General features: G+C 60.7%; 2 protein-coding genes across 2 annotated transcripts; one reads left to right on the forward strand and one right to left on the reverse strand.

The window, feature by feature from the left end:
- Window positions 1-413: 413 nt before the first annotated feature.
- LSM12 (LSM12 homolog) lies at window positions 414-10214 on the reverse strand. Its single transcript, XM_052785237.1, has 5 exons — window positions 10017-10214; window positions 6887-7020; window positions 1684-1793; window positions 1095-1221; window positions 414-922 (listed from the first exon to the last, which is right to left on the reverse strand). The coding sequence occupies exons 1-5, from the start codon at window positions 10135-10137 to the stop codon at window positions 830-832; spliced, it is 585 nt and encodes a 194-aa protein (XP_052641197.1). The 5' UTR covers window positions 10138-10214; the 3' UTR covers window positions 414-829.
- Window positions 10215-10305: 91 nt separating this feature from the next.
- On the forward strand, window positions 10306-14618 carry G6PC3 (glucose-6-phosphatase catalytic subunit 3). The gene is made up of 7 exons (XM_052785238.1): window positions 10306-10370; window positions 11384-11610; window positions 11969-12075; window positions 12686-12776; window positions 13169-13287; window positions 13429-13570; window positions 13708-14618. The coding sequence occupies exons 2-7, from the start codon at window positions 11393-11395 to the stop codon at window positions 14057-14059; spliced, it is 1029 nt and encodes a 342-aa protein (XP_052641198.1). The 5' UTR covers window positions 10306-10370; window positions 11384-11392; the 3' UTR covers window positions 14060-14618.
- Window positions 14619-14827: the final 209 nt, after the last annotated feature.

Genomic DNA, 14827 nt, shown 5'->3' on the forward strand with positions numbered 1-14827 from the left:
AAAAAAAAAAGAAAAATTAAAAAAAAAAATCAAAAAAAGGGGGGAAAAAAAAAATGAAAGGGGGAAAAACCCAACCCAGGCCCCAGCATGGCACCCAGGTGGGGGGTGGGGGGGCAGGGAGGGGCCGCAGCCCCCCCTCAGGCTCCCCAGGCCCGGCGGGGTGGGAGGGTGGGGTAGGGGGGGTGACAGTGAGGGTTTTTTTGCCACGATCCTGGTCAAGAAAACTGCTAGAAGCAGAAAATATTTAAAGAACATTTTAATATATATTCATATATATATTTAAAGATAAGAAAAATAAGACTAATTCAAGCCTTGCCCTGTGCAAACAAAATTAAAACGAGACCGCGCTGGTCACAAGGGTCCCGGTTCGGCCACCGCAGTCAGCTCGTTACTTTTATTTTTGGAGGGGTTGGTGGGGAGGGGGACGGGCAGGGGGAGATCCTCCTATGGGACAGGCAGAGAGGGGGGACACGGGGTGACAGACCCCCTTTAGAAAAGTAAAGGGGGGGGGCGGGGTTGGCAGCAGGGGAAAGGGGGGAGGAAAAAGGAAAAGAAAGGTCAAAAAATAAAACTAACAAAGTCTGACTGGCTGGTAGGAAAGAAAACATGGCGGACAAAAGAAAGTCTGTTAGTCAAGTAATGCATGAGCTTTTAAATTATTCTCTTTTCTCGTTTGTTTTAAAGTCTAAGGTTTGGAATCGGTTGAGCTCCCCATTAACGAGCTCGAAAAAGGAAATAAAAGTTGAACCCCCCCGCCGCCGCCCTCCCGCCTCCGGTGGTGGCTCGGTGGCGGGGTGGCGGGGGAGTCCCCGGCGCCGGGAGGTGGGCCTCAGGACGAGAGGGAGGTCTCCTTCTGTGTCTGCTGTGCTTGTGAACGCTGCATTACCTTTTGGCTTTCCACGTCTCGAAAATGTTTCTCCACCTGCCAGCAGGGAGGGTGGGATGGACAGAAAGAGGGGTTTAGAGAAGGCAGGGCGGGCAGGGGATCCGCAGCAGGCAGGCGAGCCCACCCAAGGAGGGACCACGGGTGTCCCCGGGGATGTGACGCCCTCCCGGCATCCCCAGTGCCACCAGACTCCCCTGCCCGTACTCACTATTTTGCGTACGTGACTCAGCGCGCTTCCCTCTTTGCCTTTACAGTTTTCCACTTGATAGGGAGGGGCGATAACGACTTCTTCCATCACAACTATGTTCTTCTCCTGCCATTTACAGTCCTTAATGCTGCAGGGAAGGGAAAAAGGGTCAGTGAAGGCAACTGCCCGGGGCTCTGGGCCGTGCTCCCGCATCCCCCAGCCCCTCTGAAAGCCACCACCCAACCCCAGCATGGTCCCACCACCCACCTCAGACCCACATCTCGCTGAGGAGGTGACGTGGGTGCAAAAGCCACCCAGTACCTCCTGGGTACCCAACCAGAGATGGGTGCGAGCCCGCAGGGACGGGCATGCAGCTGGTGTGTGCCAGGAAGAGGCAGGGATCCAGCAGGCAGCCATCCTGCCCGAGGATTGCGTGGCTCTGGTCGGCATGTCCCAGGACACACTGGCAGCATTTCATGGTGACGCCGAGGGACAAGGCAATGCAAACCCCTCCCTGGGCTACGCAGGGATACGAGCAACTCCCAGCCAGCAGCGTGGGGGGCCGAGGCAAAGCGCAGGAGGCACCGGTGGGACCGACGGGGGGACTTACGTCTTATGTATAGTCTGGAAGAGCTGCTGCCCCTCCAGAGAGACACCAGCACTAATTGCATACGCCTGGCTCATCTTCTCTTCCTTCTCCGTCCGCGCTTTGTTGGCAAGCTGGAGGGGAGACAAAGAGAGAGGGAGCTCAGCTGAGCATCGCCAGAGCGGCCATGAGAGCTCCAAGGGGACGCAGGTCCCACTCGCAGATACAGCTCTGCCGCTCACTGTCCGGCTCGCCAATTAAATCAGGGTAACGATGAGCGTGCAATCTCCACCCTCCCACTACACCTTTCTCCGCACATCCCAGAGTGCCGCAGGGATTTCACGCCACGGCCTAATTCCTTTTTGAGTCACCATCACCACTGTCTGCATCCCCCTGATATTTTGGGGATGTGGGCACTGTCTTTTCACATGCCCCTGTTCAGGCACAGGGAAGAAATCAGCTGCCAGGGGTCAGACGCATGCACATCAACTTCCCCTCTGCCTTTTCCAAATTAATTGCTGCATTTTACATCCAAACCACCTTCCACTGCTTGCTGTTTACTCGGGGGATGAGGATGGGAAAGACGAGCCCAGAATAAACATTACGTTAGGGCTTGTGGGGTGTAAAAGCCTCCGTACAGACCACGCAGGAGTATGAGCAACTTTCTCCTGGAGCAGTTACTCTGTTCCAAATAAAAAAAAAAAAAAAAAAAAAAACCAAAAGCAGAATCAGTTATTTGGGAGTCACCCCGGCAGCACACAACGTCCGTGTGTGGGGAAGTGTGATTACACTGGCGGGGTCCCGGAGTAGAGAGGGGAAACCCCAACCCTGGCATCCCTTGTGTTAAATCCCACAGCCACAGGAGGAGAAGGAGCTGCAGCTGCCTGGAGGCAGGATACGGGCAGGCGGCGCTGGACCAGCTGCCTTTCCTCAGCTGGAGCTGCCGCAGTGGAAGAGCCACATTAGCATTGCCGCCCACGCCAGCCCTCGTCTTCCTCCTCCTCGCGCTTGCAAGCGCTCCCCAAGCCAGACCGGCTTTCTCCGTGCTGCGTGAGGACGGCTTCACCCTTTCTAAAGCCCTCTCTGGGTACGGAAAGCCTGAGTTTCCACTGAGGGGGGGCACTTTTTGTAGCAAATAATGCCAGTAAGGGACAGGTTTCCCTATCCCAGCCAGCCCGTCTCCTGAAACAGCAGCCACCAGGCAGACACAGCCCATTGCACCTCCTCTCCGTGCCCAGGTGAGAGGGGTTTGCTGCAGCAGTATTTGTTTGCTCACCATGTGCTCCTCAGCCTCCTGGTGAGCAAGGGAAGCCTTAACAGGGGGACAGGATCCTTTCTTTGCCCCAGCATCAGCTGTCTCTGAAGCCACTCGCCCCACTCCACGTAGGAATTGCTCTCTCCAAGACCACCAGTCAGGCTTTCAAACTGGTTTGGAAGACTGGACGCAACATTCCCCAGTAACCTTCCTGCATCCAAGTCGTGCACGCAACCACCAGCCTTCTCTGGGGCTGCACCGACACTTCACCCGACTAGGGCTACCTCCCAAGGCCGGCGTACCTGGTTCTCAGCCGGCTCTATTGCCCGTGCCAAAGCATCCCCTCTGCCACGATGCGGATGGGCTGGAACTGCGGCACGAAGCATGTGAACCACCTCTGCCGTGCCCACCACGGGCTCACCCCCAGCAAGATCTCGTTCCCACCCAGCAGCCCATTCCCTGCAGCAGGGTTCACAGCACAGACCATCGCAGAGTGCATCTGAAGTTTAGATCTGCTTTGACCATTTTTAAAACTCGCTTTACCAGGCCTCAGGATGCTCCTCCCGCTCAAATCAGCAGCTGCATCAGCTCCTCCTTCCCTGCCCGCTCACATGCAACTCCCAGGAGAGATGTGCACGCTGAGGCAGACAGGTCCAGCTTTGGGGACAACCCTGCGACGAGGCAGGTGACAAGAGGCCACCGCAAGAAGATGGGGAAACCCCAGAGAGGTGCAGACAAGGAGCAGCCCCTCGCGTACTGCCATCACGGGCAGCATCCCAACATTACTTCATCAGGCACTCCTAGACCCCAGGATTAACAGTACCCAGCAAAGCCCAACCTCATCCTCCTGCTTCTAGCTGGAGTACATCAGCCCTCACCTAGAGCTGACTCACACACAACGTTGGTTAGTTTATTAACCGAGTGCCAAGATCCAGGGTCCCTTTGCTCTTGTCTTTCCCCTGCAATAGGATGTGCTCTCCCTATTCATCTCCACTAACCCCGGACAAGAAACGAATCAGACACGCTGAGCCTCCAACTTCCAGCCTCCCCGATCCAAGCATTCAAAATAGCCCCCTTGCTCCCAGCATGGCCCCTGCCACCGCACAGCTTCACGCCCCCCTGCAGCGAGCACCCGAAGGCACCAGGGCTATTGAAGAGACTCGGATACACACCTTGTGCGACAGCGGCATGAATGAATGAGTCACTTCCCTATTCACGTCTGTATGAATGATGGAAAACGTGGCGCGCGGCAAGAAGAGCCGGTGAGGGCCACCGAGCACCATGCCGTGGCCCCCCACCACCAGCATGGCCCCCCGTCCTGCTCACGTGCTGACAGCCTGGTGAGCAGAGCCAAGCATGGCATACCCCAGGCGGCAAGTCAAGGGGATCCCTCTAAAACCAGGCAGCTGACCTCTCCCAGGCATGGTTACAGATGGTTCTGCCACGCAGCCGAGCGCTGTGCCAAGGTCCCCCGGCAGGTGCCACCCCCACGGGGCAGGCTGGTGTCCCCAGAGGTACCAGTGTGGGCCCCAGCCTCTTCAACATCTCCCCTCCATGCCCATCGTCAGCAGCAGGAAGCTTCAAGCTCAGCTGTATCTGGACTGAACTGCTGCCCGCCCTCCGTCGCTCCGGTGTTACCTCCTCGCCGGCCCCTCAGCTGCCGGAGCAGAGCCACACAGCTGCCCCCTTCCCGTGCCCTGGTTCAAAAGCATTTCTCCCCCACAATTTTTGCGCTGCATCCCTCCTGAAGCCTCCCCCAGAAGAGTCTGCGGTGCAGTCAGGACATCTTTCCTGCAGCAGCCTCACGACAGCTACCTGCAGCCGACAACCTGCTCTCCTCCTGCCTGCACCTTCCACCGCAGCCAGCCTGCACCCCTGCCCCCTTCCAGCAAGGGCTCGGACCCCCACCAGACTGGACTCCCCACAGCTGGATCCTGCTGCCTTCCAAGGCCAGCAAGTCTTCTGGTCTCAACATTTTCTCTCCACTGAGGACCAGGCAGGGCTGAGCATCTCCTGGGGGCTCTGCTTGTTCTCCGAGGCCTTCCAGAGCAGCAACAGCTTGCCCCAGAGCACCACAAGCATTCCTGCATGCCAACAGCTCCTTCCTCCAGTACAACCAGTATCAGCTCATCTATATTCCAGTCCTGCAGCACCAGTGGACACCAGCTTGCCTGCACATTCACAGGAGAGCAGACATGGGTCAGAGCAACATGGAAAAAACCTCCTGCCGCTGGAGATGGGGACTGGTGGCTGCACACTGACTTCCATCCACTGAAGATAGGACTTGATTCATTATTTTACCCCACACCAAATCCACAGCAATTATTCTGATGCCAGAAAGACTGAATCGAGTATTTGAAGTCACATGGGGCGTTTTCCCCTCAGCAGGCCCATCCACCAGGCTTGGCTCCCAACGATGTCGCTCGATGCAATTAGAACGAACAGTAGTATCTTTACGGCAGTTGTGTCATTTGAGACCTCCGCCAATGTGCTAATCCACAGAGAAGGAACCCATGGGGGCTACGGACACCCAGGTGGTGCCACCCACACAACACCAACCTGCAGGCAGAGCCTGCCTGCCAGGAGAGGAGGTTTCCCCGTGGGATGAGGAGGTGACAACTGAGAAGCCCCACAGCCAGATCCCACACTCAGCTTCCCTGGAACCTGGCTGTCTCCAGCCACCTCACACCAGCGTCGAGGACTCAGGTTCACCTTCCCTTTTTTTAACACCATCACTGGGAATCAGAACCAATCCCCGTCCAGAAGGACATATGAAAAGCAGTTCCTCAAAATTCAACAAACTGCATGCGTGCTTCAGCGCTCCTGTCCAAGCCCCTGCTGTTCGGCTTCACCCCAAATCATTCCATTTCTGAAGATGACCAACATCTGCGTGGAGAGGGGGCTGCAGGCAGAGAGGGCACCCACTGAAGCACAAACCTTGTCTACAATCATCCACAGGAGCACAAAAAGTGCTCTAGCAAATTCTTAACCTGGGGTCACAGGAGAGAGGACCCAGGAGGAGCAGCATGGGCTCCGGTAAGCAGAGTACCAGCTTCAGCCATCTCCATCTTCTCTGGAAGGTTTTGATTTGAGCATTCGAGTCATTTGCAGTCAGGAGAAGAACCTGTTGCATGTTTACGAAAGGTTCCATCCTCCCTTTTCTCCGGCCAGTGAAGCACCATATCCCTCTACCAAAGGTGCTGGAGCTGCTGCAGAGCCAGGAGGACCCGAGACCACTGGACTTTTCCTGAGTGAAAAGGTGCTTTGCAGCCTCAATGTTACTAAAAACACTCCAGAGGTCCTGACACTGAAATTCTCGGTCAGCATTTCAGGCAGCAACTTGCACCCGCTTGCCAGCACAGAAATCCACATTTACTCCTGCCACAGGAGGCCAGTACGCAGCGGAGCAGCCTCCGAAGAGGGTACAGGGCTTGGCACAGGGCAGAGCTGCTCACCGAGCTCCTGGTACGCACCTTCAGTGCTTTCACAGGAAGACGAAGCATCACCCAGACAATTAAATCTACATGGCAGGACCACGCTGGTAACTCCAGCCAACACTGGAGCAAATACAGTGTAAATACAGACAGGCACCCAGGGGAGCAGAGGGCAGCAACAGGATCAGCTCCCCAGTGGAGCACAGCGCCCAGCCCCTCATTCAGACTCACAAGGACTGTCCCTTGGATGAAACAAAGCTGGGACTTCCCTCTTCCTCGCCCAGGACCTCAGCTCCCTCGCTGAGCAATCCCAAAGCAGAGAGGGTCAGCCAGCTGCAGCCTCACTACACAAACCCCAGCAGCAGGTCACAGAGACTCAACACACCCAAAACATCATCATTTAAACCCTTAACAGAGCCACGGTAAGTCATGATTGAAGTGGGTGATTTAAAGTTTAAAAGTTGCCTTGTCCCCGACAGGGAGTTCCCTCCCCACACGAATCCCTCCCTCCCAGGAGCCCACGAGGGCAGGTTCTTACCTTGCTAACATTGAGTGAAGCTAAAGGAGGAGGCGTTCCTGTGCGGTCGTTGATTATTTCCACTTCTGAAACATACTGTAAGTTTACAAGCAGGATATCTGCGTGATTAGGCTTTCCACTGGAAGAGGGGCATTCTGGAGGGGAAGAAACATTAAGGAAAACAAATCCAGACGGAGACATTTACAGGCCTGATGCACAGAGCTGTCCAGGAGCAAACTGGGAGAACATTTGGTTTTCAGCGAGTTCCTCCACTGCCCCTGCTCAGCCAAGCACAGGATCATCTGTGAAACCCCGACAACACCACCCATCTCTTCTTGGGCCCATTTAATGCTGATTCAGCTTTCCTGACTAAAGCACAAGTTTCCCACCCAATAACTGCTGTACCCAGAACACACACAGCCCGGGAAGCTGCATGGTCTCCTCCGAAAAAGCAATTTAGTCCTGACTAGCCGGAGAGGTGCAGAGGTGCTGCTGCCAGGACCCCAGCTGCAGTGCTGCCTGCTTCCCTGCTTGCCACAAGCACCAGCCTACAAATGCTGGTCTGCACAGGGAAGTGAACCAGAACAACCACCCCACCTCAAATTTGAACCATTTATACCATAACTATTTCCTCTTCCAGGCAGCGGCTAAGCTGGAGCCTCCCCAGGAGCAGTCCCTAGTGCGGATGGAAGAGGAGCTACTCGGCGGCTCCCTGGGAAAGGCCTCCTCGCCCTCGCACACCTCCCGGGCAGCACCTCGAATGCAGCGAGGTTTGTTGTGGTCGGTATCGCAGCAAGACTGGAAAGTGTAAATGAGACAACAGTGCACCACCCCCAGAAAAAAAAAACCCTTCCAGAGCTGACATTAATTCCTGTGCAATCCGTCCCCCAGGAGGCTGCGTTGTTAGCCCTCCACTCCCTCAGCTGCTGGAAGGAGCAGAGAGCATGGCACGGAGAGCCTCTTCCACACCAACGCCACCTCCTCCTTGGAAGAGATGCTCACAGAGGTCACTTTTCCTCTCCTCCCGTCCCCCTGAGCCCAGCTGTGTAGGTCAAGTCCTCCCTAGCAAACACCTTTCAATAAAGCCAGAACAGGAGCTCTTGGCCCTCTCCAGAGCTGACTGGCAGCACGACGCCCTAAGCTGACCTGTTGGACATCATTTAAGACTTTCCTGCAGCCTCCACTCGGGCCTGGGGAGCTTCCCCCTGCCAAACCGCACCAGCACAAACAGGAGCTCAACCCGGGACAGGTGCCCAGTCCCGCTCCAGAACCGCATCACTCCCAGGCACCCTACAGGGCTTTTCCTATCACACTCCTCACAGATGCATCCTCCAGACACCAGCCCCTCTCACAGCTCCTCCATCACTCATTCATTCCCTCCAGAACCTACCCCTGGGGCCCCAAGCATTTATTTCTCCAGCTCCCTTCCAACAGCAGTCCCTGGGCTGAGCATCCACCCTCCTGAACTCTCTGCAGTCCCTCTGCTGTTCTCCAGCAGCCCTTTGCTTTCAGCTCACTTGCAGATTAAAAACAAAAGCGCGCCCTTTTTTTCACATGCGTATATGTATCTCTATTTTAAACCCCCGAGCACTGCCTTCTTGCCTCTCCTCTGCACAAGGCCCAGGGCAGCCCCAGACTCCCCCGTCCCCTTCGCTCCCCCAGCCACAGGGCACTTCTCCTGGCACACCCACCGGCCCTCCTCACCCCCCCAGGCCTGCCCCTGCCCTCCTAGAGGGCTCCCCATCTGCCCAGGCCTGCCCCATAGGGTTCCTCTCACAGGGGTCCCCAAATCTCTCCTAAACCCCACTACCCTCAGGGGGCCTAGCCTTGCCTCCATGGTCTTCCCTTAAATCCCCACAGCCCACTGAGGCCTCCCCCTCCTGCCCCAAACCCCACAGGGGTCCCCTGAACCCCAATAATACACTAATATTTCCTATGGGCTCCCATCCCCCCCAGGCCTCCCTCATCCTCCCTAAACCCCACCAGGCCCTGCCTGCCACACAGGACCTCACCGTGCTTCCAAAGCCTCCCTCTGCACCCCCAAAGAGGTACCCATCCCCCTCCCAGGAACCCCCCAGGGCTCCTCCTGCCCTCAGGATCTCCCCCCTAAAGAGAGCTCCCCCCTTCCAGGACTCCCTCATCCTCCCTGAACCCCACAGTGTGCCCCTGCCCCCCCCCCAGGACCTCACCACACCTCCAAGGCCTCCCCTAAAAACCCCACAGCCTGGCATGAGACCCCCATCCCCAGGCCTCTATGGGGCTACTCACTCCCCTCTAGAACTCTCCTATATGGCACTCACCCCCAATTATTCCACTGCAGGGCTCTCCCGCTCCCCAAGAACCCCACTCTGGGGCTCCTCACTCCCCCAAAAAACTCCCTATAGGGCACTCCACTCCCCCCCATAACCCCACTACAGGGCTCCCCACACGCCCATTAACGCCACTACAGGGCTCCTCACTCCCCCCAAAAACCTTCCTATAGGGCACCCCACTCCCCTCCCAATAACCCCACTAAAGGACCCCTCACTCCCCCAAAGAACACCCTGCAGGGTGCCCCACACCCCCCAAAACCTCCCCACAGGGCACCCCACTCCCCCCCATTAACCCCAATACAAGGCTCCTCACTGCCCCCCCCCCCAAACCTCCCTATAGGGTCCCCCACTCCTCCCTCCCCCCCCCCCCAAACTCCACTACAGGGCTCCTCATTCCCTCCCAAAAACCTTCTTATAGAGCATTCTCCCCCCCGCCAATAACCCCATTACAGGACTCCTCACTCCCCCTCCCCCCCCCCCCCGCCAAAACCTCCCTATAAGGCACCCCACTCCCGCACCAGTAACCCCAGTACGGGGCTCCTCACTCCCCCCCAGACCTCCCTATCGAGCTCTCCCCACCAACCCCTACACGGGACTCCCCACCGAGAGCCCCCCCCGCCCCCCACCCCCCCCACACCCCCCCCCCCAGCACCACGCTCCCCCCCTAAAACCTCTCCTCACCCCCCCCACCCCTCAGGACCCCCCCTTCCCTCAGAGCCACCCACCCGCCGCCCCCCTCCGCCCCGCTCCCGCTCTCCCCGGCGGGCGGGCGGCGGAGGCCCAAGCGGGCCTTAACCCGGGCCGCAGCGGGCCCGGTAACGCATTTTCCGAAGGGATACTGAGCGCCAGCATCTTGCTGGGGTAGTCGAAGGCGACGACCTCGCCTTGCAGGCGCTGCTCCTGGCAGGTGCGGCACGACACCTGGCTGCCCACGCTGAAGTACTCGCCCGGCGCCGCCATCTTCTCTCAGCCCCGCAGCGGCCGCCGCGGCTCAGCCTCGGCCAGGCGCGGCGGGGGCGGGGCCGCCGGGCGACGTCACCGCGCGCGACGAGGGGCGGGGTGACCTTGGCGAGGGGAGGGGCGGGGAGGGGCGGGGCGCCTCGGCGCTCCGCCCCGTTGCTTGGCCCTCGCGCCGCCCCGTAGCCGGCTTTGTGCCGCGGGGGCTGCTGGGAAGTGTAGGCGGAAGAGGCCCGGTGAGAGCCCGGGAATGGCGGGGGCGATGGGAGCTGGGGGGGGGGGGGAGGCAAACACCCCCTTCAGGCACCCTCCCCGGCTCCGCCGTGGCTGGGGGGGCACCACCAGGTGTCCCCGGGAGGGCCGGGCCGTCGCAGCAGCCCCCGGTGGATCCAGGGAGGCCCCGGGCCTGGCCTAGGAGACCCCAGGGAGGTCCCGGGCCTGGCCTAGGAGACCCCAGGGAGGTCCCGGGCCTAGCCTAGGAGACCCCAGGGAGACCCCCCCAGGGACATCCCGGGCCTGGCCTAGGGAGACGCCAAGGAGACCTCAGGGAGACAGACCCCAGGGAGGTCCCGGGCCTGGCCTAAGGAGACCCCAGGGAGACCCCCCCCAGGGACATCCCGGGCCTGGCCTAGGGAGACCCCAGGGAGACCCCCCCAGGAAGACCCTCCCAGGCAGACCCCAGGGAGGTCCCGGGCCTGGCTTAGGGAGACCCCAGGGAGGTCCCAGGCCTGGCCTAAGGAGACCCCAGGGAGGTCCCAGGCCTGGCCTAAGGAGACCCCAGGGAGGCCCTGGGCTGGTCCCAGGGAGGACGGGTCTCTTCAGGGAAGCCTGGCTGCTCCGGTAAAGCCCACACGGAGACCCTCGGGATGTGCCCACGCTGGGTCAGCCCAGAGCAGCCATCTGTCAGGGCCCTGCCCAGTGCTGGCCCTCAGCAGACAGCCCCTCGCACGTGGCGATGCTGCACGGTACCGTCATCCCCACCGTGGCTATCTGCGCCGCCGGGAGCTGCCAAGCTGCAGGCGGGAGGGATGCAAAGGTTGAGAGTCCTTCGCGGGCAAACTTCAGGTGGCAAACTGCTCCCTGAAGCCGTGCCAGCGCTGGCATCGCGCTCCAAGGCATCCCTCAGGGTCACAGCCACAGCGTGACACCCACCCCGGGGGGCCACGTCCCACCCCCCTCCCAAGGTCTCTGCCTGTCAGGCGGACTCTGTGCCAAGGCCTGAGGTCTAACGTTCCCTCTCTTCCTCCAGGTCGGCACGATGGATGCCCTGCACACCGCCGGGATCCGCTTCGCAGAAGCGCTGCAGTCCGGGCCACCCTGGCTGGAAAAGTTCTGGATCTCGGTGACCTCCCTGGCCGATCCCAAAAGTATCTTCACCGTCTGTTTCCCGCTCGCCTATTTTCTCGACCGCAAGGTGGGGGTGTCGGTGCTGTGGATCGGCCTGGTGTCGGAGTGGCTCAACGTGGTCCTCAAATGGTAAGGGGAGAGCTGGGAGTCACAGGATCCCTGTCACACCCGGTGACACCCCGAGGGCTGAGTGGTGGCACGTTCACAATAGCAGAAACACAACCGCAGGCTCTGCTCGGCAGGCAGAGGCGCGTGTTGCTCCTTGCCTGCGCCACGCTGAAAGCGTGCGGAGTTTCTGCAGGTCAGCCAAGCCACGGTAACACATCTGCCAGGCATTCACGGCAGAAAAAAGCCCGGGAGCCATAAGAACTGGCAGGGATCCTGCCCTCCTGCTGCCGGCTTCAGCTCTCAGATCCACAGGGATGGGCAGTGAAGGCGTTGGGCTGCGTTCGGCTGTTCACTGTTCTGTGGTTTCTCTCCCCACCAGGTTCTTATTCGGGGAGCGCCCGTTCTGGTGGGTCCATGAGTCAGGGCTCGCCAGCAAGGAGCTGGTCACGCTGCGCCAGTTCCCTGTCTCCTGCGAAACGGGACCGGGTGAGTTATGGGCGAAAGCTTTTCCTCACATCTCCGGCAGGCCCTGGGATCTGTAGGGAAGGGCTGCAGGAGCCGGGAGGCCCTGTCCGGACAGGAATGCTGCGGCTGGAGGCTGCTGCTGGGCTGGCAGGACACGCCAAGTGGGAAAGCCGTTCGTCAGCCAGCACCTCGCGGCAGAGCAAACGAGCGAGCGGCGGGGAGCGGGCCGGGCTCCACGGCTGCTGGCACGGCACGCACGGCACAGGCAGCTCCAGGGCCAGGAAACCCACAGGAGAGTCTGCCGGCGGCAGGGAGCAGGATGCCTCGCTCGCCCTTTCTGCCTGGCCTCCCCTGCCCACAGAGCCCACGTCCCTGCCTGGTTTTTTGAGCAGGCAACCATTATTCATGGGCACCCAGCTCATTCCATCCTCATCCTCGAGCCGAGTCCCCCACGCTGGCCATGGCTGTCAGCCAGGAGGAAACCCAGGGCACAGGCAGGGCTGCCCAGCTGCGAGGGCTAGGCTCAGCAGACACATCCCCAGCTCTCCTGGGTGACTTCAGGCGCTCGCGCCGCTGGGACATGCTTCCCCCCGACCCACCGTGTCGAGCACCCTGTTCTTCCTCTTCGCAGGGAGCCCCTCCGGCCACTGCATGATCACGGGGGCAGCCCTCTGGCCGCTCGTCACCGCTCTGACGGCGCTGGCATCCAGACACTCCAGGAGGTGAGTCCTGGGATGGGGAAGCTAGTGCTTGGAAATCTCCAGAGCATCTTTTGGAAGAGGGAGGTGTGATGTGGGGAACCTTCTTCCGTGGGCAGCAGCCACGGCAGTGGGCGGGAAGGATGCCTTCCCCTCCTAGCGGGGCAGCTCCTGGGAAACACAGCTCTACCCTGGCAGCTCTGGCTGCTGCAGCAACAAGCTGTGAAGCCCTGGAGACCCCTGCAAAGCCCCCCCCCCACCCCACCGAGCTGCTTTTTTTTGCCTTCTTCACCTGTGCTTTACTCATTCCTCCTGCCAAGCAGGGCCAAGCCCGCCCTGCCTGGCACAACATGCTCGGGAGCACCGAGCCAGACTCGATGGCCGCCTCCCCGCCGCTGACCCTCCTTGCCTTCCAGCCTGGTGGTGAACCTGACCCCCTTCGGCGCCTACACCCTGCTCCAGCTGGCCGTGGGGCTCTCGCGGGTCTTTGTCCTGGCCCACTTCCCCCATCAGGTGGTCGGTGGCATCCTGGCAGGTGAATGGGAGAACATTCGGTCCCTCCACCCAGAGCCCAACACCCATCCCTGGGCCAGGGTGTTTTGGGCACCTTCCCCTTCCCTCGAGCCCCCCCCGTCATCCATCTCGGTGCCCCAATCTGCCTGTTCTTGCTGTCCAGGGGCAGCCCTGGGCTGGGGGCTCCAGGCTCACACCCCGGCCACCTGCACCTCGGGCTTCTTCATGGCCGCCGCGCTGGCCCTGCTGCTCAGCTCCCTTGCCCTGCACAGCCTGGTGATCGCTGCCGGCATCGACATCGACTGGTGAGTGCCCGGTGGCGGGGGGGGCTAGCCCTAGGGATTTGCCCCCCCCCCCAGGTTGGTGTGGGGGCTAGCCCCAGGGATCTGCCCCCCAGGCTGGCGGAGGGCTAGCTCTAAAGTTCCCTCCCCGAACCTTGCAGGTCCATCCGCCTGGCCACCAAATGGTGCTCCGATCCTGCCTGGCTCCGCCTCGACACCCGGCCCTTCGCTTCCATCTGCCGCGACACCGGCAGTGCCCTGGGGCTGGGGCTGGCCGCTGGCTTCCCCCTGCACCGGGGGGAGCCGCTGGACCCCTGGCAACGCGTGGCCGGTGCCGTGCTGGCCTTGGTGGCCATACAGGGCCTGCACCGGCTTCTCCAGCCCACGGACGCGACCCTGTGGTACGGCACCAGCTTTCTCAAGTACGCCGCCGGGCCCTGGCTGGTGGCATCTCTCCTGCCCTGGCTCGTCCTCTCCCTCGCCCGCCCACGGGGCTCCCCCCACGCCGAGTAGGGGTCCCCACCGTGTCACGGTTAGTCCTGCACCCCCCCTCCTGGCTTTGCCCTTGGCTGTGCCCATCGCCGGTGGCTCCTGGCCTGAGCTCAGCCACCGGCTCCATACCAGGAGGGCATCCACAGTCCCCCCTTGGGACCACAGGCCAGTTGTTTCACCCTCGCTGCCCTAACAGCGCTGCTCCCCCCCCAGGACAGCGGGGACCCCCCCCCGGCGTGGGGCAGGCAGGGGGCACAGTGACAGGCAGGTGGCAGAGCTGGGGGTGCCCCGTGCCCAGCAGGTCTGGGGACACGGCGTAGGGACGGTCCCAACCTTGGGGTCGCTGACAAATGGCACCACCTTCCACTCCCCCCACCTCGGCCCCCTTCCGGGTGCCCCAGTTCTCCCAGTTCAGTTTCCCCCTCTGGGGCAGGGAGGGGAAGGGGCCAGGACCCCCCCATGCCGGGATTCCCACTGTACCTCAGTGGCTGGAGGGGCCACCCCATTTCTAACCAAATAAAAACACCGTTACCAACCTGCCGGCCCCCGAGTCCTTCAAAAAGGGGGGGGGCACAGGCAGGGCTGGGGACCCCTGGGGTGGTAATGGGGTGGATGGAGCCCCCGCAGCCAGGCTGGTCCAGCTCCGCACCCCGATGTCGGGCCAGATGGATGGGAAAGGGGCAGCCCTGTTGCTGTAGGTGGGGAAACTGAGGCACGCAGGGCAACCATGAAGCCCTGGGGACGTCCGTCCTGATCCAACAGGGACAGGAAAGGGGACACAAAGGTGCC

This window comes from Harpia harpyja, chromosome 4 (genome assembly GCF_026419915.1).
Source record: "Harpia harpyja isolate bHarHar1 chromosome 4, bHarHar1 primary haplotype, whole genome shotgun sequence".
Classification (NCBI taxonomy): domain Eukaryota; kingdom Metazoa; phylum Chordata; class Aves; order Accipitriformes; family Accipitridae; genus Harpia; species Harpia harpyja.